The sequence below is a fragment of the Mugil cephalus genome, chromosome 7 (assembly GCF_022458985.1).
Source record: "Mugil cephalus isolate CIBA_MC_2020 chromosome 7, CIBA_Mcephalus_1.1, whole genome shotgun sequence".
Classification (NCBI taxonomy): Eukaryota; Metazoa; Chordata; class Actinopteri; order Mugiliformes; family Mugilidae; genus Mugil; species Mugil cephalus.
In genome coordinates, this window is record NC_061776.1 from 20,510,050 (window position 1) to 20,538,015 (window position 27,966).

The window sequence follows — 27,966 nt, forward strand, 5'->3', positions numbered from 1 at the left end:
GACCCCTACTGGTCCCTTAGCTGCTCTACAACCCGAGTAAATGGAGCTGTTTTAAATGGAAGTCGTCGTAGAGAGTTATGATTTAATTCAAGCTGTTTCAGTCGGAATCTGTGCCAACACAGCAAAAGATCCTCCCCGAATTATCCGGGAAAACTTTACTGACATTTTCTCCCCACGCCGAGTCTTCAACCCGGAAGTCTCAAACAGAAAATCTATGGTTCCGGTGACACAATGGGGATCACCAAACTTGCTGATTTAATCCGTTCACATGCTCCCGATGCTATTTCTCACAAGAACATCAGTGACTACACAGGTACCCGGTCATGTTCAGCGGTTTTAAGAGCGGAGGCGATCTTTAAATCTTAAAAGTCTTCTGGTAGCCGCTAACGTTAGCATTCAGATCAGCTGACTGCTAGCCTAGCTGATGTGAAGTTAAAATAACACAACCATGACATCCCCAGTTATTCTAATCAACAGCTCCACTACTACTACAGTAACACCTGAGTGTTTTGTGGCATGTTGTAATTTACTTTTCTTTCCTTAAACCAGCTAACTTTACATGTTAGACCAGTAAAATACATTGAAATGATTTGCATTCCAAACACAAACTGATCCTACTCATTTTACCTGAGTAATGAATCCAAGTTACTTTATACTGTCAAAGGGAAGATTAATTACCTAGTCAGTGAAGCAATGTTTACTTGACACTTCTAACGTCTTTAATAAAGTGAGTTACACTCTATATGTTAACCTACCTGTTAACAGATGAAAATCTTTGAAAATAGCTCCTGTGCTGTAATAAATCTGGATATGAACACTACTGTTTAAGTGTTTGGAGGTGAATACTCACTGTGGTAAACTACTGCCAGTTAAATGTAATATTTTAACACCGTTTGAACAGTTATGGACTAATACACTTCGGCTTGAATGACTGTAATCTGTTATATTTGACCTCTGGTTTAATGTGAATGATGGACTTATAGAAGTGAAAATTGTTTTGTTTTCTATCCATAATGCTCCTGCTGTGTTTTTACACTCCACAGGAAAAATAATTGCACTGGATACCTCTATTGTTATGAATCAGTTCCGTGCAGCAACGCCTATGGTCAGGTGAGCTGTTGTGTTTTAAATCCCAGTAAATTGACTGTCTAAGAAAATACAAATGTCTGTAACAATGGGACCCCATCCATGTGAGCTCAATCTCAGCATAGTTTCTTAAACAATAAATAATGAGGTTTCCATTCGGTGGGCAGTATTTGTGTAAAATCTCTTTTATTTCTTCTCTCAAGCCCCTTGACAGGTCTCTTCTTTCGGACACTCACCTTCCTGGAACATGACATAAAGCCAGTCTTTGTATTTGATGGAAAGCCTCCAGAGGAAAAGTCGGCTGTTGTAAGATTCATTTTGTGTCGGTAGTTTTTGACTCAACATTTCCTTGTTGTATATATAAAACATTTCCGATCAAAGTGAGCTATTAATAGCTGTTGACGCATTACATCAGTCACTGTGAATGTGATGCACCAGAGACTTATGACAGAGACGTCAGATAACTAATACAGGTGACTGTCACTTTGACTAACTTCTGTTTCCTGCAGCTTGAGAAGCGAGCTGAAGCACTTTGTTGGAAGTCCCCTAACCGGACAGGCACAGGTACATCTACACAGAGAAAGATTCATTAATTATACAATGTACTATGTTACTTAGGTTTAAATCTGACTCCCCCTGTGCTCTCTCCAGCATCAACTCAGACCAGAAATTGTCAACAGCTCCTGAAGCATATGGGAGTACCTATCATCCAGGTACAACTGCTACACACGGAATTAATAAATATTAATTTATCCCTCTGTCTTTTTTTGTTCCATCAACTAATGCACACCGTTTTAATTTGGCAGGCTCCAGGGGACGCTGAAGCTCTGTGTGCCCGACTGGTGAGAGAAGGGACCGTGGACGCTGTGGCATCAGAGGACATGGATACACTCCCGTTTGGAGCCACTACTCTTATACGTCAGCTGAATGCCAAGAAGGACAGGTAAGAACTGTGTTACTCAGAGGACTGAACTTAAGTTTTGTGCATTTTAATGAATTAATTAGCATAAGCTGTGTTGAAACTCCCTCTGTCTGTGTGGGTTTTCTCCGGGCACTCCGGTTTCCTCCCACCTCCAAAGACATGCTCGTTAGGCTGATTGGTGACCCTATATTGACCAAAGGTGTGAGTGTGAGTGTGAATGATTGTTTGTCTCAGTGTTAGCCCTGTGTTAGACTGGCGACTTGTCCAGCGTGTACCCCGCCTCTCGCCTGATGACAGCTGGGATAGGATCCAGAAACCCCCGCGAGGATAAGCGGTAGAAGAAGATGAGATGAGATGTTAATACTCATAACTTTCTAACATATGCCACAGACATTAAGTTTGGTTGCTTTTCTTCCCTGATGAGTAGCACTGGGTTTCCCTCATGTTTAAGTACACAACAACGATCCAGCAACATGCTTTACATAGGTTCATCATTGTGACCAGTGGGCTGAGATATATTTGAGTTCTAAAGTGCCGTTGCGTGGTTGTGGAGTTGAAAACATGTCATTATTTACATACATATTTCTTGGGTTTTGTCTTTCAAGTACTATTGACACCAGTTTGTGAACAACACTGCATTTATGACCTTTAACCATGGAAAGTTAAACACACGCTTTTATTATTTATACATCAGGATAAGCTTAAAGGATGACGTCAGTATGTTAGCTTTGTGGACAGTGGCATCATCTTAAATTGCCCTCTTGTAGTAAAGAGATTTCATAATCAAACTAAGTTCAGTCAGCGAAGACAGATAAGGATTCTCCTCCCTGTTTTATCTCAGAGGTAATAGCTGTGACACGTCCATCAAATATGAGAGGCATACAGTCCATCAGCAGATAGTTTATGCTTATGATCTTCTATAATGGCAGTTCAATTAAAAGATGGGCTCCACTCTCTCTTCCCAGTTATAACCGCTAGATACAGAGTGGGTAATGAATAGGCTTGTTGTGGTATAGTTGATAGATCCACTGGCTGATGGGTCTTTCATTTAGAGCAGTCTTTTACATCACTTTATTTGAAGAATGAATTGGGAGATTATCAAATGTCAATTCTGTGGTCTTTTTCACAGTGAAATCGTTGAATATTCGTTACCCAAGCTGTTGAAGACACTCAAAATTAAACATAAGGGGGTAAGACTGAAACATTTGTTAAGATATCTCTAGGGAATAGGGTTCATACATCATATACAGTACATATGTAGTATGCATTAACAGATTTGTGATCACTCTGTGTAAATACTCATACAAATTGTATACTTACTCTCTTGTTTTCAATTGTTCCACCAGTTTGTTGATCTCTGTATTTTGCTGGGCTGCGACTACTGTGACAAGATACCTGGTCTGGGTCCAAAGAGAGCTCTGACACTGATCCAGAAGCACCGGACTATTGAAAATGTGGTTTTGTATGTCAACAGAAAGGTATTAGAGGGACACCATTGGTTCTTTGTTGTCCTGTTTCTGTCCCATAACATTAAATTAAAAGTAAGACCTAACGGAATGATTTTATCTGCTACCCTTCAGAACCATCCTATACCAATGTCCTGGAGGTATGAACAAGCGAGGAAGATATTTTTGGATTCACAACAAACTCAAGCTCCAGAGCTGGTCTGGTCTGAGCCAGATGAACAAGCCTTGGTGACGTTCCTCCGTCAAGCCGCACATGCCAAGTAAGAGCTCATGATAGGTGTGAATGTCTTCAGATATCGTTTGAAATGGCAACCATTTGTGTTGGGGTGTTTTCAGGGAGGAGAGGGTACTTAATCGGATGAAAAAATTCCTCGAGACGCGGCAAAATAAGCGGGAGGAGAGGGAAAAGGAGAAAGCAGCTGGAAGTCACAAACAGACAGTCATGGAGGACTTCTTTAGAGTGACTAGAAAGAGAGGAAAGGTGAATGCAGCAAGCAAATCATACACAAGAATCATTTTGAATTTGTGTATTTTTAGAGCTTAGTAAATGTATTTGTACTTTGAAAATTGCACCTCTCTTTATTACCTGGACTAAAATAACTAGACAGATAACTCAGTAGTCTTAACATTCTTTCTTTTTCTTTTTCTCTAGCCTGTGGAAGTCACAGATACTTCAAGCAGCAACAAAAAGAGGCCCAAGACAAAATAAGCCTGCCACGTCTTTTTTGCTGATAACACGTCTAATTTTAATCCTTGTTTATGTCAAAACATTCAGCCTTATCTCTGTTCCCAGTCACTTTTGTTTTTACAAAAATTATCATGAAGCATTCCCATGACTTAATGGTATTGCTCTGGTTTTTATTTGACTTTTGTGAGTTTAAGAATTTTGATGTGTCTTTCAGAGTTTTAGAGGCAGCTGCTTAAAGTTGTAACCAAATTCTAAAGGAGCCAAAACAGGCGAGACAGTCATTCTCTGCGCAGGACCGCTACCCCCTCTGACAATACAATAATCAGATCTTGTCTGAACATCGGGGTTCACAACAATTCAACTCACTGAGCATTTCTTCAGCGCACCCAGCAGTTTCCTGCAACCCCACCAAGAGAGGCAGAGCAGGAGGCGGACGGCAATGAAAGAAACCAGTGTAATCAAGTCATTCCACAAGCCAAAACTGGAGACAGGGGACGTCTCATCGCTAGATATTCAGCGAGCACCTGTTGTGTAAAGGGTGCCAAGGGAAGACATAAGACTTGAATTTTAAAACATGCACAAAAGTGGTATAATGTGTAAAAGAGAGAGTGAGATTTCTCCTCCTTTGAGAAAATTATAAGTTTAATGATGGCATTCACGTTGTAGCCTGTGTTTTGTATATTTTGTATATATATCATGCAGATTTCCTTTTTAAATAAATATAATATTTGAGTTTGTCGGGTCGTGTGGTGTTTTTGTACCTATAGTCACAGTACTATTTTCCCTAGTATTTCCAGACAGCTGTGTTTCGGTCATTGAGAATATGAGGAGTTCCTCCAGACCGACAGGTGGCGCCGGTGCTGGATTAGTGGGAGGTTTTCCTCTCTTTTTTTCCGCGTAGAAGAAGTTTTCCAGTCTCCAGTCTACCCCCCCTCCAGCTGCTAGACCTCTCAGCAAGGTGTCTCCCTCCCTGGCTACCGCCGTCATACGCGGCAAGTCAGCCTGAAGACACCCGCCCTGCCCAGGGTCCCTGACCGAACTTTCTTCTCCCCCAGTGAAACCCGCCGTCATTTTCGGCCATGGCGACGAGTGCGAAGAGAAAACAGGAGGAGACTCATCTGAAGATGCTCCGGGAAATGACTAGCCTTCCCGCGAATAGGAAATGCTTCGACTGCGACCAGCGCGGCCCGACCTATGTCAACATGACAGTCGGCTCCTTCGTCTGTACCACCTGCTCCGGGATCCTGTGAGTTTCCTTTCGCGTGGGAGCGTTGTTTTCATCGTTTACAGGGTCCGCCGGTCACCGGCAGGGTGCCGCGGTGGGTCCCGGGTCCCGGGTCCGTGCGGTCCCGCTAGCTCGTTAGCTGGTGTTGAGGTCGGGACAGGTAACGGTGACGCTCCCCTCGGTCCAACCCGAGGCCGCTGGGATGGGCCGGTATCTGCGGATGTGTTTGTTGACAGCGCTGCCTCGCCGTGATAAGACGTGTTGTGTGTTCTAGTTTGAGTCAGGGGTCGTCTCAGTGGCTTGTTGCCTGTGTGGTCAAGGTTAGCACGACTGGGGCTGGGTTCATGACTGCAAATATTTGAGCCCACATCACAGGGGGACCTCCTCTAGTTGATCTTTAGCAGGACCTCCGACCAAACAGGTCACACACACACACACCTTAAGATGAGCAGCAGCTGGGTGGGTCTGTCAACTTGGGACAAACTGGGCCAGTGGGTCGTTCATATCTGCTGTGTGTGTCCCTCTTCCTCAAAAACGGATTCATTATGATCATTATGAAATCATAGCCAGGGCTGAGACAATGGAGCTGGTCTACTCAACATGCCGTCAGTCCACTCCCATTTATGCTTATTTTTGAGAATCTCGCTGTCACTGTGTAACATGTGTTTTACTAAAGGGGTGACTAAAACGACGTGGATGTGATGAGAAATCATGAGTCATTATTTAAACATTGCGCACTCATCACTAGAAGACAGAACGACACAGGTCATGAGAGTAATCCTGGGGAGATAACACAAACTTCCTAACAGAGTGTCGCGGTTTCCTTTTTTTGCAGCGTTAAATCACACTAGGTTGAACTGAACATCGATTCACTAAAAAAATACAAATTTTGAACACGACCGAGTGATTACATGAGTAGTATTCTTGAAGTCGCTCTTAATCCGTGCGGATGGGTCTGTATCCACTGTGGACATCTGGAAGCCATTATTTTTCCTCATTCTTTGCATAAGTGTTACAGCTCTGTCAAGCTGCACTGAACAGCTATTTTAAAACGCTTCCACCACTACTGGAGTGAACAGGGATCTGGGCTCCAGCATTAACTTTACAGTTTTTCAGCCACTTGTGCTACAAATTGCCTCAGCTTTTCATCTGAAATGCCTCCTGACTGAGCTGAAATCTTTTTTTTGTCAGCATTAGTTAGTTTTGCCTTTCTCTGCCCGCCACAAAGCTTCCCTTAGGCCTCTTGATGCTTAATCTCGTTGGTGTGCCTTTTGGACCCACTTAAAGAGTTTGACAGTTTCACCAGTCAAACTAGTTCTAGTTATAACTTCTTCTTTTTTTACATTTACTCTTCCAATAGTTCTTTTTTTCCACGTATTGAAGTTGCCTGTTTGAGTTTGTTGTATTGTGTACAAACAGTCAATAATTCACTCCCCGTCACAGATTGTTTGTTGCTATAATTATAAGGTGCTTGTTCTACTTTCAAGTCTGTGATGATCCTCCGTCATTAAGGTCATGATATGTCAGAGTATTTAAAGCCAGAGAGCTGGATTTTTACCTCTCGTCTCATCCAAAGGGCATATTGAGCTTTGTGTTGCTATAAAATGAATTTAAGAAGAACAAAGTTTAACTTATGGTTTGTTATGACTTGATTACACAAAGATCATGTCAGGGTCAGTACGACGTTTTTAACGTTGCGAACGTTTCAACAGTTCGAACATATTTTGTGGTAGTCACAACAGATATTTACTAGTATAATACACAACTACCTTTACAGAGTTACTATATGTTAATTGAGTTGGTGGAGGGTTTATTTTATCGGTTTAGATCCACAGTTTTTATTGACAGTATAAATACATCTGTATGACATCAGCTTCAATCCTTAATTAATTAATTTAGGTCAACTCATCTGCGACTATTTAGTATTTAACATTCCTTTTAACTTAAGTTAATTATGCTTTTTAAGTCCCTGTGATTTATACCAAAAGCTGTGAAGTTTGTGTTCTTCAAACATTCTTTATCAGATGTTCATATTGACACGTCTAAAACATGTTTCTAACATGAACTTCATGCGTTCCCTCTGAAAATGCAATACAACAGGGGATCTGTGTTTCTCTCTTTTTTTTTTTTGTTAGCTTGTTTCATGTAACATGAACAGTGTTGGGTTGCATTCTGCCTCTGTTGTTCTTTAGCTAACATATACCTCCTCCACCCACAGGCGAGGACTGAATCCCCCACACAGAGTGAAGTCCATCTCTATGACCACATTCACACAGCAGGAAATTGAGTTCCTACAGAAACACAGCAACGAGGTATCACGCACACTTTACAACAAAGGGCCCAGCACCATGTTTCACATGGTTAACGTTTATTTTCATAGACACGAGTGCAGTTTGGTTTAGTCGACCCATCTTGGTATTTTTTTTGAACCCTGCTCAGTCAACTTATTGGCATTCCTTTCTCCCACTTCCCGTCATCCCTTCCCCCCCTTCCCTTTACTTTCTCTCATCTCCGTCCGGGGCTGTGCCACCACCCCCACCTCAATTCTCTACTTACCTCCCACTCCCCTCATTCCTGTGCCCCCTGTAGGTCTGTAAACACATCTGGTTGGGCCTCTACGACGACAGGACATCAGTTGTTCCAGATTTCAGAGAACCGCAGAAAGTAAAAGAGTTCCTTCAGGAAAAATACGAAAAGAAAAGATGGTAACATAAACTTGTTCTTTATGTTCGTTTGATATATTTTGAAAAAGTAAAATCTGATGTTAAAATATCGTATTGTTTCACTGTATGTCAGTTTGAACCTGCAAGTGCTCTAATTGCAACAATTTGCTTAATTATTAACATATAATGTTGGTATGTAGAAGAAAACTCTGCTGCTGAGAAGCAGTATAAGACGTTCTGCAGTGCTGGCGTGTTTTATGTGTAGTATCAGCTGGATGCAAAGAGGAGGCATGCAGAGAGTCAATTGTTACCTTTGCCAAAACCATTCTGCAGTCATGGATTTGGTTAACCATATGCTGCAGTTTCATAGCACACACTTCTTTGTCTAGAACTTTTTATATCCACGTGTCATTTTCCTGCTTTTGCTGCAGAGGTTGGAGAAAGAAAGTCTGTAACACTTCTGTGTGCAACGAAAAAATCAGTTCAATCAGACTGAAATCGTCTTTGAAAACAATTAGCTAAGTTTGATTTGAATAGCAACCATTTGACATCCTCAGAAAGATATCTGTGTCGCAGTGACTTGATTTTCTAAACATATCAGCGTTTGTGCTGGTGCTCTTTCCTGAATGCCTAGGTATGTTCCTCCAGACCAGGCGAGAGCAGTAGCGAGCGTCCAGGCCTCAGTGTCCGGCTCCTCGGCCAGCAGCACCGGCAGCACCCCAGAAGTCCCACCCCTCAAATCCCTACAGCTCAACAAGACCCCGCTGCGACAGGTAACGGAAATCCACACTGAGCCTCTGTCTGCTTTGTTGATAATCGGTAATTATCACCTTTGACTTTGTTTTTTTTCGAAATTTAGTTGGAGCAAAGTTTAGAAACATTTTTATACTACTACCACTCAGTCTCCAGGGTTAAGTCGTGCCCAGGCTCATCACAGTGCTGCTCAGGAGAAGAAGTTCGACTTGCTCTCAGACCTGGGAGGAGACATCTTCGCTGCTCCGCCCACTCAAACTGCCAGCTCTACCAACTTTGCCAACTTTGCACATTTTCCAAGCCAGTCAGGTACTGTTCAAATGTCACATTGTTTTACTAAGGTCATAACAGGATGTATCCCTTGCCTGATCATTACCACATACATTTCCCCTCTCATTGTTTTTTTTTTATTTCCACATTCATTGTCACTGTTAATTTTTCCTTGTGTATGACTGCAGCACCTCAGGGTAATTCAAATACCAACTTTGCCAACTTTGAGGCATTTGGAAACACTACAATTCCATCCCACCTGAGCACGTCACCTCCCACAAAGTCCTTTTCATCAGGTACCACTTTCCCCTCCGTTGTCTTTCCTCCATCGCATCCACACATACTCACGCTCGCCTCAGTTTTCTTTTATTCATTTCTCACCAACTGTGTCCACTGGGTGAGCCCTCTCTGTACGGATGCTCCGAGCATTTGCTGGTCATCAATAGTGCTGTTGCTTAGAAACTGTTGAAAACTTTGTGGCTGTAAAAGATTTAAACTAATGCTGAGCATACTGAGCACTTTCAAACCCTTAGAAATGTCGTGAATGCGCCAGAACATCTTACCGGTTTCAATTCATTTGAGAAAGACCTGTTGGAAAGGGCTCCGGAGTGAGACATCCAGCGTACTTTTTTCCCCTCTGGCCTATTAAGTATTAGGGTGTGCCCTTATATGTTTAAAGCACTTGATGTTTGAGTAGGTTTAATTCGAATGTTTGTTGAAAGGTGGAGGAGTGCCAATTCCGTCAATGTCTAGTGCCGTAGCTGCCCAGTCCCAGACAGGGAGCCGCACAGAGGACCGCTATGCTGCTCTGGCTGAGTTGGACAACGAGCTCAGCTCCTCTGTCCCCTCAGGAGGGTAAGGCAGATACACACACACACACATACACACACACACACACACATTCACCAGAAGCTGTTCATTTCCTACACAGATCCTTCTGCACACCTGGAAATACTGGATAATATTTTATGAACACTACGTTAAGTTGATTACTTCAGTGTTCAGTGTGTGTGTGTTCTTCATATGTCGTAGCTGATGAGTATGTGGTATAACCTGTCACGTCCTGCTGGATTTGTGAAACTGCTGTGAAAAAAACATTTCATTGCATCATTTCCTTTACAGAAACCTATTTGGACCAGTGCTTGGTTCATCACCAGCTCAGAATCCACCTGTGTTACCCAGCATGCAGCCTGGCTTTGGAGGTGGTCATAGTGATTACTACTACAGTGATATGTTCAGAACTAAAGTACAAGGTTCTGATTGTTTTTTCTTTTTTACATGTGACTGTAATTAATTATTTTGTGACTGTATTCCATCCAGCCGTCCCATCCACAAATCCATTCGTTGCTGCAGCCATTGGCCCAGACATGGCCACCAACCCCTTCCAGACCAATGGCAGAGCTCCAGCTGCAGGTATGTCTGAATCTGAAGTTACTAAATAACATGTGTGTTTTACATACACATTTATGTTACTTTGATGTAACCCCGTTACATTGCCAAGTAGCTTTGTGATTTGTTAAAGTATCTAGAATATACTCCTCCTTGTGTGCGTGTGTGTGTGTATATATATATGTGTGTACGCTCACTGTACACACATGCTGTATGTGTATCTCGTAGCCTCCTTTGGTACTGGCTCAATGAGCATGCCCGCCGGCTTTGGGAATGCGTCTTCCTACTGCCTCCCGACCAGTTTCAGCGGAAACTTCCAGCAGCAATTCCCCGGCCAGGTCCCCATCCCTTACACTCAACCTGGGGCATATCACCCTCAGTCTAATGGTTAGTGGCTCCCACATCCCTATGTCCTCTTACCCCGTTGCACCTGTGCAGTACCTGTCAGCTGTTTTTTTCTGGCATGAATTGTTTGTATTTTTTATTTTTTTTAAATCTACTTTGAGGTTTGAGTTGAAGCCTCATTGCCTCAAATTGAAGTGTGACTGGTCAGTGGCAGCTACTGCACAGTGATAAAAGGTTGCATTCAGGGTGCAAAGCCTGAAACACAAGGACGAATCTGACATTGCTATGGCTTTGTTAACTGAATGCAATCTGACACGCTGGAGCTTGGCTCTCTTGATGTTTTATTTCTCCTATCAACAGTTTTAATGCCGTAGAAAGAGTCATAGTTTAAATCATCCTAAAATAACAGTTTATCTGATTCTTTATTACCTCATCTTCACGACATGTTTTAAAATTACAGTTCTGTTCCAGTTCATTGGTCTTGGTAGCAATTCACTCTCTTGCTTTAACCATTTTGTACATTTACTTTAAGCAAACACAGGGGAGTAAAATCAGCACACGTGTATATGAACTCCTACTAGACATGGTGTCACTGCTGGGGGGGGGCATCAAACTCAGCCTCTTGTAAATCCCTTTCCCTCTGTCACCCCTAGGCCCCGCATTCCCAGTCTATGGTCAGAGCAAGCCCTCGATCACGGCCTTTGGGCAGCCCATGGCGGGACCTGGCATGTCTAATAACCCGTTCATGGTGAGCATGCACCAGCTTTCGTTGTTCCACTGTTAAATGAGAAAAAACAGAGATGTAATTGAAAGGGATACACGTCTGCATAAATGTTTCTTTTTGATGTCTTAAGTCTTAACTCACATTCCCTGTTACTTCAGGCAGGAGCACCGGCCGGCTCTTTCCCTTCAGGGGGTTCATCCACCAACCCTTTCCTGTAGCACAGCTCTCGCTCCTGGCCACCAGAGGACAGCATGCAGCACATATTCAACGCACCATATTCAACAGTCACGCAATTAGTGGCAGTACATTTCTAAAGAAGACTTTTTTTCTTTTCTTAAAACAAGTTTACAACATTATGAAGGAATACAAAGGACTATATTGAAGACTAAGAGACTGTTATGGGGGAAAATGTACTGTTTGGACTATATACATTATGTCATATGCTTTTTATTTTTGTTTATAACTGTAAGCTCTGTGCATATCACCATTTGTAATCACACTTAAGTACATGTTATGTATAAGGACTCAGTTAACAAGAGTGAGTATACACACACCTTGTGTCATAGAAAAACCACTACAAACTATTTACATAGATATGGGTATACATTTTAAGATTATGAACAGGGTTCCATCCAAATTCATGATCTGTGGTTTGAAGCAGTCATGATGATGCAGGTGATTTTTAAAAGGGATATTTTTGTGTTTTTAGGCATAATGCTCCTTTACTGGCTCTAAGGACATTAATATACAGAGCTCTCTTGAGAGACACAAGTCTCTTGATATAACCTGTAACAAAGCCACCAAACCCACACCTTTTTAATTCAGGGTGACATCCCAAGCAGGTGGATGGGTCCCGCCAGTTATCCTTGACTATCGGTCATCTGTTCAAATACTGCCAATGTCTCTGAAATTGTGGAAAAATGGGCTGAACTTTGTTTTGAAAGCAAGTGCTGATCTTCAAATATGAAGCCAGTGTCAGGTCAGGTCTCTTGGAGCACAAACGGAGGAAAGACACAAAGTGCAGTTAGGATGAGTATTTATTTGTCATGTTAATTCACCCAAAATATAAAGCATTGGTAAATTTATTTAGTGCTCTCTATTAACCTCACTTCTGCTTTATGAAGATGTCAGATGAGCATATTTCAGATATTCACTATATTTTACAAGTATGATGAAAACAAAAGAAAGGACTGTTAATGAAAGCTTCAGGGTCGTGGGTCTGATCCAGTTTGGGTTCCCTCAAATCGGGTGAAGTACATGGTTGCGGGTTGACAGGGAATGACAGGTTTACCAGACCCTGACAAGGAAAAATAAACAACAACACTATAGCATTTGAAACAGATTGTTAGTTGTATTGTATACACTACACTCCTTTGGTATCTGTTCTTTTCTTTGCTTCGTTATTGAAAACCTTTTGAAGGGAGGGACAGAATGAGGAGAAATAAATCAAACTGCTTGCTTTAAAATAAGTCAACATGAATTTAGGAACTATTGCATTACTGGATCTACTTGTGACTCGGGGAAAGTAACGGTCTCAATTGTGCCACCCGTGACTAACAATGAATTTGACAATGTGTTTCTTGTCTTGGCAAGAGTAGGTAAGTAAATGTGTACATATATAAATATATGTATAAATAAATTAAAAGATTTTTAACTACAATTATGAGTTTGGCCGTCATTGAGTGAGAGGCGGGTTACATCTTGGACAGGGTCTACAGAACAACCATTCACACTCAAATACACCAATGTAATGCCTCCGACTGACCAAATACTCCTGTGCAAGTAAACCTACCATTGTAAATGTAAGTAATGATTACGGAGATTTTTAGCAGATAGCGTTACCCCAATTTAGAGTAAATATTTTACAATTTGTTTATTTAAATATGTGTTCACCTTGAAGGGTTTTTTTGTAGCTGCCAAAAAATCAAGGTACAGTTAAAGGTATACTTGAATGAATTAAGGCTTAAGTGACTGCTTACTGCCTTTATTGGGGTTGAGATCAGGTTACTCACAGCTTTTGAGCCAAGTTTTGAAAATGAGGGGGCTTCGTCTTAAAGTGCTGTAATTCCTGAACATTTCCACCAATTTTGATGTGAAGGCGACAGTGTGTTGGTGAACGTCTAATTGAAAGTTGTATTAAAGTTACAGTGTAGTGAACCAAAGAGATGGACTTGGGCCTCGTAACGCAACCAACCCAACAATGTGCCGTTGCCATGACAACACACAAACTTTGACATGGCGTCGCTCTTAACAGACCCGCTGTTTGAAATCTCTGGACGGGGTCCTCCACCCAACAATAACTTTTATCACCTTTTTCTCACCAAGTCAGACGTAAGTGATGATATTTTCTGTGTCTACAATATCTTTGATAATAATAATAATAAAAATAAAAAATGCATACGCCTGGTTTCCTTTATTAGTAACGTCTGTCGGCTAACTAGCTTTAACTGCCAAACGGTAACGGTAGCGGTAATTTAATGTTAACTAAGCTCGCTACAACCGTCAGCCTGGTTACCGGTTTAACACTAATATTTGTATGCTGCTATGTAATTGTAGCTAGTAAATGTTTATAACACATGTAAATGTTTGTGTGAATCTGTGCTGTTTTTACTGTACTGTTAATCAGAACCATAGACTGTATATAAATACACACACCTGCCAGTTCATTAGGTAACTTACCCTCGTGAAAACGAACGCATGCTTATATTGTGGGTCTTCACTAAATCTTTAGGGTCATTCATCACTTGTTTCAAATAACAGAGAGAGCTGTCAATTCGTTTGGAGACTGTGGTTTGTAGTCAGCTTTTTTCAGTGGGCTAGTCTAAATAACAGAAATACCTTAGTGTTTAATTCAATCCACTTTCACAGCACCACAAACTGCATCCTCCAAAATTATATTGCGAAGTTGAATTGCCACCTCTCTCACAGTAATTCATATTAAGGTCAAGCATTTCAGGTAATTTGTCAAGAATATAATTTACAATGTACAGTTTACAGGGTAGCTATTTACACTTATGTGTTTGCAAAATTATTAGTTACATATTTGCACATTTAATTATTAGCATTAGTGTATTTGCAAGCAGCTAAGGTTGTTGAATCTGCCTTTCCTGATTATTTTACATTTACCTGTCTAAACCCAGTTAGTTTGTAATTGGTCAGTTTTAGTCATGTGCCTAGAGTTGTCAGGAAGTGCTGGGGCTGTAGTATATACAGTCAATGGGCTGAACCAAGTTTTATTCTGCCTTGCTTAAAGAGTAAAGCGCTTTTCCAGAAGAAATCGGTCTCCATCCTGCTCTCATTTTACAAAGAGTGAGCCATCAACCAGCAATGAACCTACACGTTACACTATGTCAACATAAACTGAACATTGTAACAGTCATGAAGGAGGATTTAGTGCAGGACTGTTATATCACAATACATCTGTCATCACTAGTGTACCTAATGAACTGGCAAGTGAGTATATATATGTGTGTGTGTGTGTGTGTGTGTAAATTAGTAGGAGGCTGTGCTTTTGGGTGTAAAAATATTTCTGACAGTGATTATGCTTTGTCCATTTCTCCAGGTGATATGGAGATGGTGGAAGATATCGCCGAGACTTGTAGACAGGTATTCCAGGCCTGGGGAAGTGAAGGAGTCTCATCATGACTTCTTGGATGACACTCGGCTGCAGGGTAAGATTCTCACATCTGGGCGGCCTTTTGACCATTTGATGCTCCTTTTCATTTTCCCCTAATTAAGAAAAGCTGTCTTGAGGGAAGTACTCAGAAGCTTAACTTGATTTGGTTGGGTAAAAGTATGTGTTTTTTTCCCATAAAAATATAGTATTCCATGTTGTATTATTTTAAATTATATAATTTGATTAATTAACATGAAAACACAATTCTACATTTGTAACTGATGGAGATGAGGCACATTAAAATGGTTCACTAGGACTATTGATGGCTGTGGTCCCTTTACCACCTTCTACTATTGTGCATTCTGGGAGTATTTCACACTATCACTTACTTTACTGGGACTTAAATAGAGCAGCTTGTTATTGTAGCCTTGAGCTTAAAGTTAAATTATATTTAAAAAGTATATCAGTGATTTCTAAAAAAACATGTCCTGCTCTGTTATGAAGACATGGCAAAATACAGTGAGAATATTTTATATATTTTAACTTAAAGTCACGTTTTGTGCATGCTGATTCACTGTCATGTCTTACACTTGATGGAACATCAAGTGTAAGGAAATTACGTGTGTGATTCCCCAACTGAGACTGGCCAAGTCTACTGTGAAAAATGTCGACTTATATAATCACATGAGGGGAGAATAAAGTGAATGCTTTCATACAGATGACAGATACAATTATGGGCTTCTTCCCAGGTGAGGTCAGCATGGTCTTTGGCCAAGGAATCTTGGAGTACACCAAGGCTTTGTGCCAAGGCCATTATGATTATCTGGAGCACCTGTCTGACTCCTTACTTCTACGGATAATAAATTATCTAGAGCTTGAGGATGTGGGTCAGCTTGGAAGAACGTCACGCAGGTTCAGGCAGGTGAGGCCCAGAGAAAGCAAAAGAGGCTTGTTAATAAGATATTAAGTTTATTTATTGAAATTTCACCGTTGAAGAATTTTTCTTCTGCAGTATTTGCAAACTCTGTTTAATGATTTAGCAACTAAGTGAGCTCTTACATTTAGAGTGACATATCTTTTCCTTTTCACCTGTGCTCTTCAGCTATGTGGGTCAGAGGAGTTTTGGGAGCAGGCAGTGCGGCAGCGCTTTAACGCTGTTTCAGGTGAGATGGCATCTCTGGCACTAGAGGTAGGCTGGCGCAATATCTTTTTCACCAGCAAGTTACAGCTGCAGAAGTTGATCAGCCGTAGGAGGCTGAAGATTGAGGAGCAGCAGGAAGAACAGGTGTCTGAGCCAGATGCACTCGCAGAGGAATCTCCTGATGAAGGCTCAGAGATTATTCAGCCACACGGTTTGGATGAGGAGTCTCCCGCTGGAATTGTCTCCGACCCAATCCTCTGCACTGACACTGCTGCTGGGTCTGACACCAGCTCTTGCTGTGATGATAATGCTGATCTTAACCATCAAACAGAGGCCGGCTCTGATTCTGACAAACCTGTGTCTGACCTGTTCCTGGAGGACACGATACACTGTGAGGTAGAAACACTGAGCAACGGTAGAGGAGACTTCAGTACGGAGCCGGACAAAACACAGACTTAAACCGTTTAACAAATGTTGTTCAGACTTATTGTTACATTAATGTGTCATATTTGCATATTTTCTTATCATAAAAGTGTGTTGGCTATGTATCAGCCAAACAGTTTTTTATCTTTCATTGGTTAAGTGATTTCATTCTTGTTCATTTGATATTATTTTTCAGTTGGTATTTTTCACAAGTATATTTGTTGTGCCATGATATTAGCTTTGCTTGCTAAGTTGATATTAATTGTTGATTGTAATGTACAAGTTGTAATATACAATATTGTAGGGTGGAAATAAATTTATATACTGTTCTCTTGTCTGTATAGTGTCATTCATGAGCTGAGTTAGGTTAATATCTATTTGCGTCTTTATAAATATAAAGAAGAGCTTGAAGGATCCATAAACATGGTAAGTAAGGTAAACATACTTTAATTTTTCATATGCATAATATATGCTGTAGTAATGATACAGTCATGGGTCATTGTTTTGGTTCCTTTTTCAAGCAGAATTGGCCTATTACAGTATATGGTAAACTAATCAATGTTCAGCCATTTTACTTATATATGGTGTGTACTATCTTAAGGATGCAATAACATCAATACATACTCAAATGACGATATCTTGTTCTTGAATATCTTGAATTATTTGGAAATTGCCTTTTGAATTATTGTTTAAAACTTGTATTTACTTTCCATTTTAATGTATGTTGTATTGCGAACAAGGAGGAGCTTAACCAGCTCCAGACAGATCACAAGGTGTTATTGTAGCAGCCAGGAGATGTACTGTGTTCTCATTAGTCAGGAGCTACAACACTGCAGTAGAGAGGGGCCATGACATCTTTCTCAGGTCCTTAATATTTAGGATTTTATTTTTTTGTAATGGAAATAATCATGTCACAAAAATATGCTCTTAAAATTGAATTATATATAGTATGTTTCAAATGCAGTGGATAGGTATACCAGTATTTTGATACAGGACATTTTTTCCCTTGGATTCTTATTTTTGTTTTATTTTTCTACAGATAGATGAAAAGATCGATCTACTTCACTGATTCTGCGAGGGAAGTGGTTGTTACAAAATATACACCAAATCAAAATAGTTCAAGTTTTAAACCGGTCTTAGATGTTTGCAATATAAAAAAAAAAAATAGAAACATAAACAACTCAATACTTTTCAAGATGGACAGAGTCTTGTTTGAATGAGGGGTAGGGCTGCCAACAACGTACGTGTTCAGTGAGTGGGTTACAGTTACATCATGATCTGGATTCTTAGAAGACACGGATAATGTCTGTGAGTTTTGATAGGATTATAGGTGTAGTGTACACAGAAAAAAAAGTCCCCTAGGGGGCACAAGCTACCAGTTCTGTTGCTCCTGTCTGTACCAGACATTGTCCTTGTCTTGCTTTACTTTATGTTGATACATGCTGCTGTAAGTGTGTGCAAACATGTAAAGTCCTTGATGAGACTTTTAATTTCTGCTGGAAAACAAAGTCAGTCTGATTAAAGTTATGATTCAAGGCATAAAGAAAAATGGACTCTCGACTGCTTCCCCTGTCCCAGATTCTGATGGTGACCTGCTCTTGTAATTTTTTGGCAGGACACTGTAAGTTTGAAGCAGTTTGATCGGGGATTAGACCGAAGAGAGTTGCATGACTGCAAAAAATTTGTCGCTGATCACCGTCACTGCTCCATCTAAGGGCTCGCAGGCAGCATCGTGGGAGCCTGAGTCTGATGTGAGCTCGTCTCCTCTTCAATTGAGGACAAATCACCTCATCTCTGATAAACCTCCTTAAAGTCAAACTCTGATTTTTGGATCAATAAGGACTCGTCCAGTTTTGGATCAGGGAGGTCTTGTTTTGTTCTGATCACACATTTCTATCTGTTACAGTTCTTTGACTGGATGAAAGGAGAAGGTTGAGCTTTAATCAGCATCTGACATTCTTTACGCTCACACAAACAACAGTTCTCCTCTATAAGAAGCAGCCACACTGAGGAGACTAATGCAGGTGTCAAATGACCCCGTCCTACATCCTACTACATCTTACTTCCAAACCTCTTCCCGGTTCTCTTCTCAAGCCATATTTATTTATTTATTTATTTATATGAAATTATAACCCAGCCATAAAAAGCATCCATGTTGATCAAACTGAAAAATGCCCAACTTGTTCTATTTCATTCTCACTGGTCACCTGGTAATGCGTTCTGTCGATTATCTTTTTGTGGTGACTGGCCATAAGAGGATTGAGTCAGACCTATAAAGGCCATATAATGGACCATGTGGGAGACAGGATGAGAATGCTCTCCTCATCTTAACCTTTGCGACCGCCTCAGGCCAGGCTAATCATCCCAAGGTTAAAGAAGCGGTGGTGCACCACCTCCTGTATGTATCTCTACTCGACTTATTCTCCTGTATCACTAAATCCGACATATCTTCTTACAAGTGCTGCCATTCATGCTTTTTCATTAAATCCCCTACTAGCGACGGCTGTACCCGACAGTTGCATGTCTCCACAGAGATCCTCCCTAAAGTAAATGGGGAACCAACACAGCGACGTGTAAGCTCTCAGCTTACCTCCCTGCACCTTCCCTGACCTGGTAAAAGATGAAACCTGGCCTCTTTTCATCCACTCAGGAGGCTTAAGTGCTTCACTGGCGCGATCCATTTAAAACATGATTTACACTGGACGTCTGATATTTATGGAACTTGTCCTAAACTGGCTGAATGCCTCTTTTCTTTCTTTCTTTCTGCTTCTCTCTCTCTTTCTATATATATATATTAGTTTTCAAATTTCTTGTCAAATGTTAGTGAATACACTGTTTGTACTTCTATTATTACCTTCCTCAATGTGACAGCTCACTTTTTCTTTGGGGAATCCAGAATTATGCAGAATAGAAAGGAAGATTTAATAGCATTGATCACTATGATACACACACACATATAAATATATTTCCCGCTAACATTTGGCTCGTCCACACTAGTCGACCTGCATGGGCCTCTTGGCCTTTTGTTAGAGCTGAAGCTCTCTGACGACAAGCAAAGCCCTTGATCTTCTGCAGGCCACTGAAAGCTTGAGACCATTAGAGAAAGGATTGACTAATATTATCTGAGGTTTATACATCTACATCTGCACAGTTTTTTATTAATTCACAAACCTAGAGTTCACAAAATTTAAAAAAATACAAAAACCCAAATAAACTATGTGTGGGGCATTGACATTGACATTGGCAGACATATTGCAGACAAATGCATGTGTCTCTCTTGTGTGTCCAGTGTTACTGTTTCGTTTAACTCTGTTAACCTCATCACATGATTGAGGTCACACCCCTCAAGGCTTATGCACCAGTGTAAAGAAGTGCCAAACCTGGCAATGGAAGCACGTACTTGCGTGTGTTTTTTTTTTTTCTCGTTTGTTTGTTTGTTTATCTTTGTTATTGTTTATCGTTGACTGAAAAATCATTCTTTCCGTACCTGAAGATTTTGTTTCTTTCTTGTAGCAAATAATATACATGCATTACTTTTCAATATTCAAAACAGAGCATAGATCTCCACATGACACATCATATGTGCAGTATATCAACCTTCCTAAGCAACAACATAATGTCAAATGGTCGTTTATTGGTGTCTGCTGATTTCTGATCTTTTACTGTAACTCACCATTAAATGTAAAGTCAGCCACTGGACCACCGTTAGGCTGCTGTACATCATGAACAACTATAAAGGACTACAAAGCCTCTTATGACAGAGCCTGCTTACGATTCCCTTTCCGTGTACAGCATCCTTGAATAGACCACACAAAGATCCTTAAGCCAAAATCCCTCCCTGGTATTTAATTCTAAATGAGTAATTACTGGGTGTGTCAGTGTGTCTTACGTTTGCAGGTAGGCTGGGTGAAGGAGCTCATTTGCGCGCTGGCTTCAGAGCGACTTGCACTCTCACACAGACACACAGATTGTGAAAGTCGGAGGGCATCTCTGGGAAGCCGCTGAAGAACCCAGTCGCGTAGGGGGGACAGACCACATACAGCCGCCAACATGTGTGACATGGGGGGACTGGATAACCTGGTGGCCAACACGGCCTACCTGAAAGCCCAGGGTGGTGATGACAAGGAGATGAAAAAGCGCCGTCGCAGCTTGTCTCTCCCCAAGCCCGAACAATGTACTGCAATAAGAGCTTCGGTTGAAAAGGACTTTACATCGCTTTGTGAAAGACAGCCTATTGGCAAAAAGTTTTTCCGTGAGTTCCTGGCAAATAACGCTGAATTTAAGCTCGCTGCTGATTTCTTGGATGAGTTGTACGACTGGGATCTGGCTGAAGGTCCAGCGAAAGATAAAGCACGCCAAAACATCATCACCAAGTATTGCAAAGCTGACTCCAAGAATTTCCTGACCTTTCTCTCCGGGGAACCTGCTGAAAAATGCAAGTCTGTCACAGATGCCACCTTTGATGAAGTGATGAAAGGCAAGGTCCAGGAAGGTGTAAGAGAATTTCTGAAAGGCAAACCCTTTACAGATTACCAGGCAAGCCCATTCTTTGATAAATTCCTCCAGTGGAAAGAGTATGAGAAACAGCCCATCAGTGACAAGTACTTCTATGAGTTCAGGACTCTGGGAAAAGGAGGCTTTGGAGAGGTAAGCATGCAAATATATCTACATGTAGCTTTGGAAAGTCATTTTAAATATGGCTTGGAAAATCTTTTTAACAACCTTACTTTAGTTGCAGGCTTCCCCATGGATTCTGTAGGCATGATGGTGTAATATAGTGCAGTTTTAGTGTTTTTCTTAGAAAACAATAGTTGTATTCATAGGAAAGAGGTACTGAAGAAATTAAACATTAATCATGAAAACTGTCTGTCTCAAGCTGACCAGATCGTTATGTATCACATGGACGTACTTCTTACATTTTTGAAAATCAATTTGTGAAGCACTAATTACTGAAGGACATTTGCTGCCACATTAAGGAATAAAATAATAAACAACTGGTATTTAAGCATGTGACCAGGCAGTAATTGTGTTGTGCTGATAGTATCTGCAGAGGACCTACAACTGGTACTTGTTGAACGTCTCCTCAGAGTGAAGCAGTGAGCTAAATTATATATCTGTCTAGTTCACTGTCAATTAAAACAGCGGTGGTAGCTAAAGATATTAGTGAGACAGGTGGCAAATTGGATGCCAAGACACTTGCGGCAAGGATCAAGCTAGTTTGATAACGTGAACCAGTTACGTCCTACCAGTGTATCTATATTAGGATCAGGTTAAAGAGAAATGTATTTTATCTGTATTCAGTAATGCTTAGCCAGATTATAGCCCCTTGACTGGTGTAGCTCAAGGGTGCATGTACTGCTTAGAGCCTCGTTAGCCTGCCACCATTATTTGCCTTTCTGGGGAATGGTAAAAAACAAATTAAGGCACACGTGTCTAAAAAAATAGAGAAGCTTACATTTTTAACGAATCAACTGTCTTCGGCAGGTATGTGCTGTTCAAGTCAAGAACACAGGCCAGATGTATGCCTGCAAGAAGTTGTGTAAAAAGCGACTGAAGAAAAAGGGAGGTGAGAAGATGGCCCTGTTGGAGAAGCAGATCTTAGAGAAGGTCAACAGCCTGTTTCTGGTCAACTTGGCCTACGCTTACGATACCAAAACCCACCTGTGCCTTGTCATGACCCTGATGAATGGAGGAGACCTCAAGTACCACATTTACAACATTGGCTATGATGGCAAAGGTGTGGACAAGGGCATTGAAATGAAGCGCATCGTCCACTACACAGCTCAGATCACCACTGGCATTTTGCATCTGCACGCCATGGATATTGTATATCGTGATATGAAGCCGGAGAACGTGTTGCTGGACAGCTTTGGCCAGTGCCGACTTTCAGATTTGGGTCTGGCCATAGAGATCGTTCCGGGGAAGACTGTCACCCAGATGGTGAGTAGATCGACACCCAACAGTGACATTATGTCACAGTAAACACATTAATCTCATGCCATTAGGAAGCTGTTAACATGTGAGGACTGGCTAGCCGTTAGCGATGATTAAGGGACATATGATTTTACATTCTTACCTATTAGTCCAAGTAATACACACAGTGAAAAGGTGCAAATAAACAGGGGCTGGTTGTTGGGTGATACCTCATTTATTTGAAGATGAAGCTTGAGCCAAAAAATGATTTCAGGTTCTTGACCTCCTGTCACTCTTGGTGAGGTCTTCACTTTAAATCCGGACAGGGATTAATGGATTGCTTAAAGATCTGTGCAATGAGAGTCACTGAATCCATTATATAACTAATTTGATCCTTTAGCAGTCAGATTATAGCTTGGCCGTTTATAGGTCACCATCTTGTGCAGGGGCTATCTTAGAGACCTTGGAGGTCTAGTGCTGGTTAAAGCAGCAGTTGCTAAGCGTAAGAAGGTTTTAGTTATTTCTGGTGCCTTAAGAGAGCTGCCTCAGCTGTACTGAAACACTTTATGAAGCTCATAGCCTGTCATTCCTCTTTCTTCACAAAGTCGTCATTGGGTTCATAAGAGATCACATCAGATGGACTCAGGACAGGACTCATTTACTATCATGGGGGAAATTAAGGTGTTACAGAGGCATGGAACAACAGTGCAAAATACAAAACAAACAAAAAAAATGAATTAGGTGAGACAAGAGAAAAACTATATAAAAGTAAATATGCTAAAGGTATTTTTCTTTACACATTGTATCCAATTGTTTAAAGTAGCTAACCAATTGTTACTAATACTAATACTAATACTAATACTAATACTAATAACTACAGTTGGTGAAAAACCAATGTAAATGGAAGAATAAAGTGGTAAGAAGGCTGAATATACATAATGGCATTTATGAATATCATGATGATGCTACACCACACTGGCTCCACTAACTGAGGATCAACTGACAAATGTTAAATGTTAAGAAATGTTAATGGGAAATAACCTCTTGATACAAGTAACTTGTCAGTTTGTCCTTAAATTTAAAAGTAGCTCAAATATGCATTTTGCATTTATGTTTTCTGCACCTGACTTCTTAAAAGCTCCCAATGACTGATGATTTTACATCATCCCTTGTTGCCTCATAACACCTGCAGTGCATCACACCTCACATACACTAAGAACTTTGCAATGGGGTTTCTTCGGGACTTTCTTGCAGGAGCAAAGAGTAAGCTCTTGGCGCTATGAAAGTCCAGTAAGCTCATTATCCAGTACTCTGATGCTCCTCAGCCAGCCAAAGTGACTGGGCTAACCTTCTATAGGCAAGGCTGGCTTTGGTCCCCTAATCGTCTTAGTGGGCATTACACAAGTCTGTCCCTGATCAGATTGACAGATGCAGGTAAAATCTTACACTGAACAGGTTCAGACATGATAGTTTGCAAACAAGATGACTTCATTCTGAATGGAAAATATCTCAAGGTTATTTCCTTGGCTGGAATAAACTGAGGCATAAATAATTACACATAGAAACATCCTGTGACAGTCAGGACTGCCAGGGGACGAAATGAAGCGGTTCAGTAGATTTGCTTGCTGCTCAGTGGAGCAGACGGGTCTTTCTCGACACAGCTGTGGATGGGCGATGAAGACATGTAACACTTAAAGTAAAGTAAAAGTAAAAGCTACACGTAGCAGAGGTTGTTGAGGAACCACAAAAACACAAACCAAATGAGTTTAACAGCAGAAACTGTGCAGACACTGATTAGTTAGATGAACTTTGAGTTCTAAAGCTGGAACCAATCCAACCTACTGAGGGTAGGTTAACTCAGATGGCTGATCACATGGCTGATAAGTAGTTAATGTCTAGTTTGTGTTAGCATATTTAAGTGGCCTGAATGCATGTATAGTAAGACGTCATTTCGGCAGCAAATAGTCAGCTCTCAGTTCTGCAGCAGTTGCGGTTTTAGTTTTAGTGCGGTTTTACATCGAGGACATGGCTACATGTCTGAGTGGATTTCTACTGTAAGCCATATCACCCAGAAATGGTCAGTCTTTATATAAGAGGCTGGACAACTCTGTCAGTGTGCAGACACATACAACTCTTGACAGGTAGTAGGCTTAGCATTAGGATTAGGCTCCTGGTCCAACAGGTGAGGTCACACAGGAACATGGAGGGAAGGAGGGAGGGAGGGACTGGGTGGTGGTAGTGTAACAGGAGAGCAGGAGGAAAGTGAATGAGAATGGTTAGACAGAGAATATACAAAGACTTTGCTTTTAGTTCCCTGATGAGCAAGAGTTTACACAACATCAAACTGTGACGGCGTCTGAATGGGTCTCAAAGGTTTCCATTTGAGCAAAATATGCTGAATAGGTACAAATAGTGTGTAATGTATCTCATATTCACTTTTATGAGGTATTCACTCTCTTCTTCTTCTTTCTACTCGTACCCCTCTTCTCCTTCATCCAGGCCGGTACTGGGGCCTACATGGCCCCTGAGATCCTCAGCAAAACCCCATACAGGACATCAGTGGACTGGTGGGCCCTGGGCTGCAGTATCTATGAGATGGTGGCTGGCTACACACCTTTTAAAGGCCCCGAGAGTAAAAAGGAGAAGGTGGAGAAGGAGGAGGTGCAGCGCCGCATCCTCAATGAGGAACCAAAGTGGGAGCACAAGTGCTTTGATGCACCCACCAAGGACGTCATCCAGCAGTTCCTCAAGAAAAAAATAGAGGAGCGCCTGGGCATGAAGTAAGATGTTCTTCTATTATACTTAGTGTTAGGGTTAGTGTTAGGGTTAGGGTTACCCTTAGCAAAACTCTGGTGGTTTGATCCAGCATTTTGCATCAAACTGTCATCAAAATGGAGTTGGCTTAGGAAGGTCATATGAAACTAGTTATTGTGGACCTTTAACCTGAAGTTTTGGGTAGCTACTTGTGTACAACGCTGTTTTTAAAACTTTGATGGAAACCTTTATTATTTTTTTTATTATTATTAGGAATGACATGGAGGATCCCAGGAAACACGAGTGGTTCAAGTCCATCAACTTCCCCCGTCTGGAGGCAGGACTGGTGGATCCCCCATGGGTGCCCAAGCCCAACGTCGTCTACGCCAAGGACACTGGCGATATTGCAGAGTTCTCCGAGATCAAGGGCATCGAGTTTGACGCCAAGGACGACAAATTCTTTAAGGAGTTCAGCACAGGTGCTGTGGCCATTCAGTGGCAACAGGAGATGATCGAAACTGGGCTGTTCGACGAGCTCAATGATCCCAACAGGAAAGAAGGCGGAGGAGGTGGTGATGACGAGAAGAAGTCTGGCACGTGTGTTCTGCTGTGAGCAATCGCGCGTTTGCTATCGTGTACCAGTAATAACACTCAATCATTCGTTTTCTCAGTCACAAGCAAAATAACGTTGATGTAAAATAAAGAAATCATGTTTCACGAGAGTCGAGCATCTAAGTAGAGAAAGGTGCGCTGTCCCTCTCTTGTAAGGATGCTCAGGGTTTAGAGATCAGCTGCTCATGAGGCAAAGTTGAATAAAATATGAAGGATGTGATCCTTTGAACATCTTCTGTGTGGTTCACAGCTTCTCTTGAAGATATGCGTACCTAATGTTGTAGACTTGCACAATGGCCATAAATGACTAGGCGTAAGCTTTACAGAGTAACACTAGTGTTAGAGGGGTAAGTGGGAGGTCTTTGTGCCAGGAATACTGCATTAGCTAACTGCCCAAGAAATGAATATTCAAACACGATGTGCAGTATCACCTCCTGAAGAGACTTAGTTGCACTCAAGACCCCAGATGCTGAAATTGGTCTTCAAAACCTTGAATTCTATTGAATTGTGTAAACACGTAATTTTATAGCACTTTCATGCCCTATATCGATCATAAGCCCCCACTGTCTCTAGACTGAAAAGTGCTTTTTATCCACACTTGGGGATGATGTAAAGTTTAATTAAATACTGTGACCCTAAACCTCACTATGTGACATCTAGCTGGTTAACCGTCCACACGAAGTTTAGTTGTAAAAAAACTATAAAAAGCAATTGTTGCAACTGTATGTTTTGTATATAAAGAAAATGATCTATATCTATGCACAGAGAGAAAGGGAAAAATGTAATAAGTCATGTAAAATGTAGGAGGAATTTAAAGAAAATGAAGAATACCAAACGGCCCTTCACTGAGTCCCTCTACTGTTGGTGCTATGAGGCTCAACTTAGTGAGAAATGGAGACTCTAGACCGGGGATATTGGGGGACAGATGCGTGCAGAGACAGCAGCTCATTGCTGCATGTGAAGGAGGAAATTATAGAGGAGTTGGGCATTAAAGCTCCGAACCAGGAATGTGTGCATTGCTCTGTCCATAGCCCTGAAATACAATGATAAATCAGGTCTCTTTTCTTAGTTTGGGATGAGACATGGGTTAGTTCAAAGATAATCCTTGTTACTCTTTATTTGTCTCAGGTTATTTATTTGCTTTTAAATGTCCAGATCTTGGGCCGAGTTGTTTGAGTTTTTACAGGTTATGTTAATACGAAATATATATATACAATAAATGTGCTTGTAAATATAAAATGGGACAAATTGCTCCAATAGAAATATCAGATGTGATGCAGAAATTTCCATAAACACTGAAACCTTTGAATAAATGAAAATGTCTTTTAAAACGTTTCCGTCATTCTGGATACACAATCACATCATTCAACATACTGCGTTTCACTCTATATATAACCTCAAAGGAAGCGCTGCTGACGCCTCTGGAGTAAAATTTATAAATATCAGCTGCTTTAATCCCCTTCGGGATGCTGACTACAGCAAGGCTCCGCTCCAGGCCGCCACAACTTGGCAAGTTCAATACTTAGCTGATAAGGCGATAACCAGCGTTAACCTTGTGCCTTCTCTGCTTAAAACAGCTACAAATCCCCTCTGGTTCTGAGGCATCTATAGTGGGGGGACGTCAGGAGAATAAACCTATACAGTGCGGACCTGAAAAACGTCATGGGAAAACATTTTGACATTCTCAGCTTTTCCACCGCTTTAGTTTTTTGTTGAAAGGATGGAAAATTAATGAAATTAAAAGACGGTCCCAAAGTTTTTCCAACTGCCCACGAGTGCTCGAAATGAACTCTTCTTCATGATTGATCTCTTCAGCTCGCGCTTTCAGGTATTACACCGAAACACCTTGCCCATCCCTCAAAGTTGAAGAAATGTCTGATTAGTATCTTCATTTGTCTGCGACACCACTTGTTTACAGCGCTCTCACTCAAGGACGACGAGAGCTTAGCGGAAATTAAGGTGGATTCGTGCTCCAG

General features: G+C 41.2%; 4 protein-coding genes across 5 annotated transcripts; all 4 read left to right on the forward strand.

Moving 5' to 3' along the window:
* Nucleotides 1–60: 60 nt before the first annotated feature.
* Nucleotides 61–4,899, forward strand: zgc:110269 (probable flap endonuclease 1 homolog). The gene is made up of 11 exons (XM_047588942.1): nucleotides 61–313; nucleotides 1,044–1,110; nucleotides 1,290–1,392; nucleotides 1,596–1,650; nucleotides 1,738–1,799; nucleotides 1,893–2,029; nucleotides 3,138–3,198; nucleotides 3,355–3,486; nucleotides 3,589–3,734; nucleotides 3,811–3,955; nucleotides 4,127–4,899. Exons 1-11 carry the CDS (start codon nucleotides 232–234, stop codon nucleotides 4,181–4,183), a joined length of 1,047 nt encoding a protein of 348 aa, XP_047444898.1. The 5' UTR covers nucleotides 61–231; the 3' UTR covers nucleotides 4,184–4,899.
* Nucleotides 4,900–5,047: 148 nt separating this feature from the next.
* On the forward strand, nucleotides 5,048–13,191 carry agfg1b (ArfGAP with FG repeats 1b). Of its 2 annotated transcripts, XM_047588940.1 has the most exons (12): nucleotides 5,050–5,408; nucleotides 7,606–7,699; nucleotides 7,977–8,092; nucleotides 8,685–8,823; nucleotides 8,953–9,112; nucleotides 9,262–9,369; nucleotides 9,796–9,928; nucleotides 10,196–10,275; nucleotides 10,394–10,486; nucleotides 10,691–10,849; nucleotides 11,461–11,555; nucleotides 11,690–13,191. In XM_047588940.1, exons 1-12 carry the CDS (start codon nucleotides 5,242–5,244, stop codon nucleotides 11,747–11,749), a joined length of 1,404 nt encoding a protein of 467 aa, XP_047444896.1. In that variant the 5' UTR covers nucleotides 5,050–5,241; the 3' UTR covers nucleotides 11,750–13,191. The 2 variants fall into 2 exon arrangements, with proteins under 2 accessions (XP_047444897.1, XP_047444896.1); XM_047588941.1 differs by lacking the exon at nucleotides 9,262–9,369 and having other exon boundaries at nucleotides 5,048–5,408.
* A 156-nt stretch (nucleotides 13,192–13,347) lies between these two features.
* fbxo36b (F-box protein 36b) lies at nucleotides 13,348–17,040 on the forward strand. Its single transcript, XM_047588943.1, has 4 exons — nucleotides 13,348–13,862; nucleotides 15,094–15,202; nucleotides 15,897–16,069; nucleotides 16,250–17,040. The coding sequence occupies exons 1-4, from the start codon at nucleotides 13,767–13,769 to the stop codon at nucleotides 16,745–16,747; spliced, it is 876 nt and encodes a 291-aa protein (XP_047444899.1). The 5' UTR covers nucleotides 13,348–13,766; the 3' UTR covers nucleotides 16,748–17,040.
* Nucleotides 17,041–20,591: 3,551 nt separating this feature from the next.
* On the forward strand, nucleotides 20,592–27,321 carry grk7a (G protein-coupled receptor kinase 7a). Its single transcript, XM_047590291.1, has 4 exons — nucleotides 20,592–21,358; nucleotides 22,196–22,651; nucleotides 25,124–25,404; nucleotides 25,652–27,321. The coding sequence occupies exons 1-4, from the start codon at nucleotides 20,762–20,764 to the stop codon at nucleotides 25,989–25,991; spliced, it is 1,674 nt and encodes a 557-aa protein (XP_047446247.1). The 5' UTR covers nucleotides 20,592–20,761; the 3' UTR covers nucleotides 25,992–27,321.
* The last annotated feature ends 645 nt before the right edge of the window (nucleotides 27,322–27,966 follow it).

What these genes read in the sequence shown, in the direction of transcription:
- zgc:110269 (XM_047588942.1), top strand. Translation starts at nt 232, where the DNA reads ATGGGGATCACCAAACTTGCTGATTTAATCCGTTCACATGCTCCCGAT. An exon ending in CCCTAACCGGACAGGCACAG is followed by an intron (nt 1,651 to 1,737) that starts GTACATCTACAC and finishes TGCTCTCTCCAG; the next exon opens with CATCAACTCAGACCAGAAAT. An exon ending in TCAAAATTAAACATAAGGGG is followed by an intron (nt 3,199 to 3,354) that starts GTAAGACTGAAA and finishes TTGTTCCACCAG; the next exon opens with TTTGTTGATCTCTGTATTTT.
- agfg1b (XM_047588940.1), top strand. Translation starts at nt 5,242, where the DNA reads ATGGCGACGAGTGCGAAGAGAAAACAGGAGGAGACTCATCTGAAGATG. An exon ending in TACAGAAACACAGCAACGAG is followed by an intron (nt 7,700 to 7,976) that starts GTATCACGCACA and finishes TGCCCCCTGTAG; the next exon opens with GTCTGTAAACACATCTGGTT. An exon ending in AAATACGAAAAGAAAAGATG is followed by an intron (nt 8,093 to 8,684) that starts GTAACATAAACT and finishes CTGAATGCCTAG; the next exon opens with GTATGTTCCTCCAGACCAGG.
- fbxo36b (XM_047588943.1), top strand. Translation starts at nt 13,767, where the DNA reads ATGGCGTCGCTCTTAACAGACCCGCTGTTTGAAATCTCTGGACGGGGT. An exon ending in TTTTTCTCACCAAGTCAGAC is followed by an intron (nt 13,863 to 15,093) that starts GTAAGTGATGAT and finishes CCATTTCTCCAG; the next exon opens with GTGATATGGAGATGGTGGAA. An exon ending in GGATGACACTCGGCTGCAGG is followed by an intron (nt 15,203 to 15,896) that starts GTAAGATTCTCA and finishes GCTTCTTCCCAG; the next exon opens with GTGAGGTCAGCATGGTCTTT.
- grk7a (XM_047590291.1), top strand. Translation starts at nt 20,762, where the DNA reads ATGTGTGACATGGGGGGACTGGATAACCTGGTGGCCAACACGGCCTAC. An exon ending in GGAAGACTGTCACCCAGATG is followed by an intron (nt 22,652 to 25,123) that starts GTGAGTAGATCG and finishes TCCTTCATCCAG; the next exon opens with GCCGGTACTGGGGCCTACAT. An exon ending in GAGGAGCGCCTGGGCATGAA is followed by an intron (nt 25,405 to 25,651) that starts GTAAGATGTTCT and finishes TATTATTATTAG; the next exon opens with GAATGACATGGAGGATCCCA.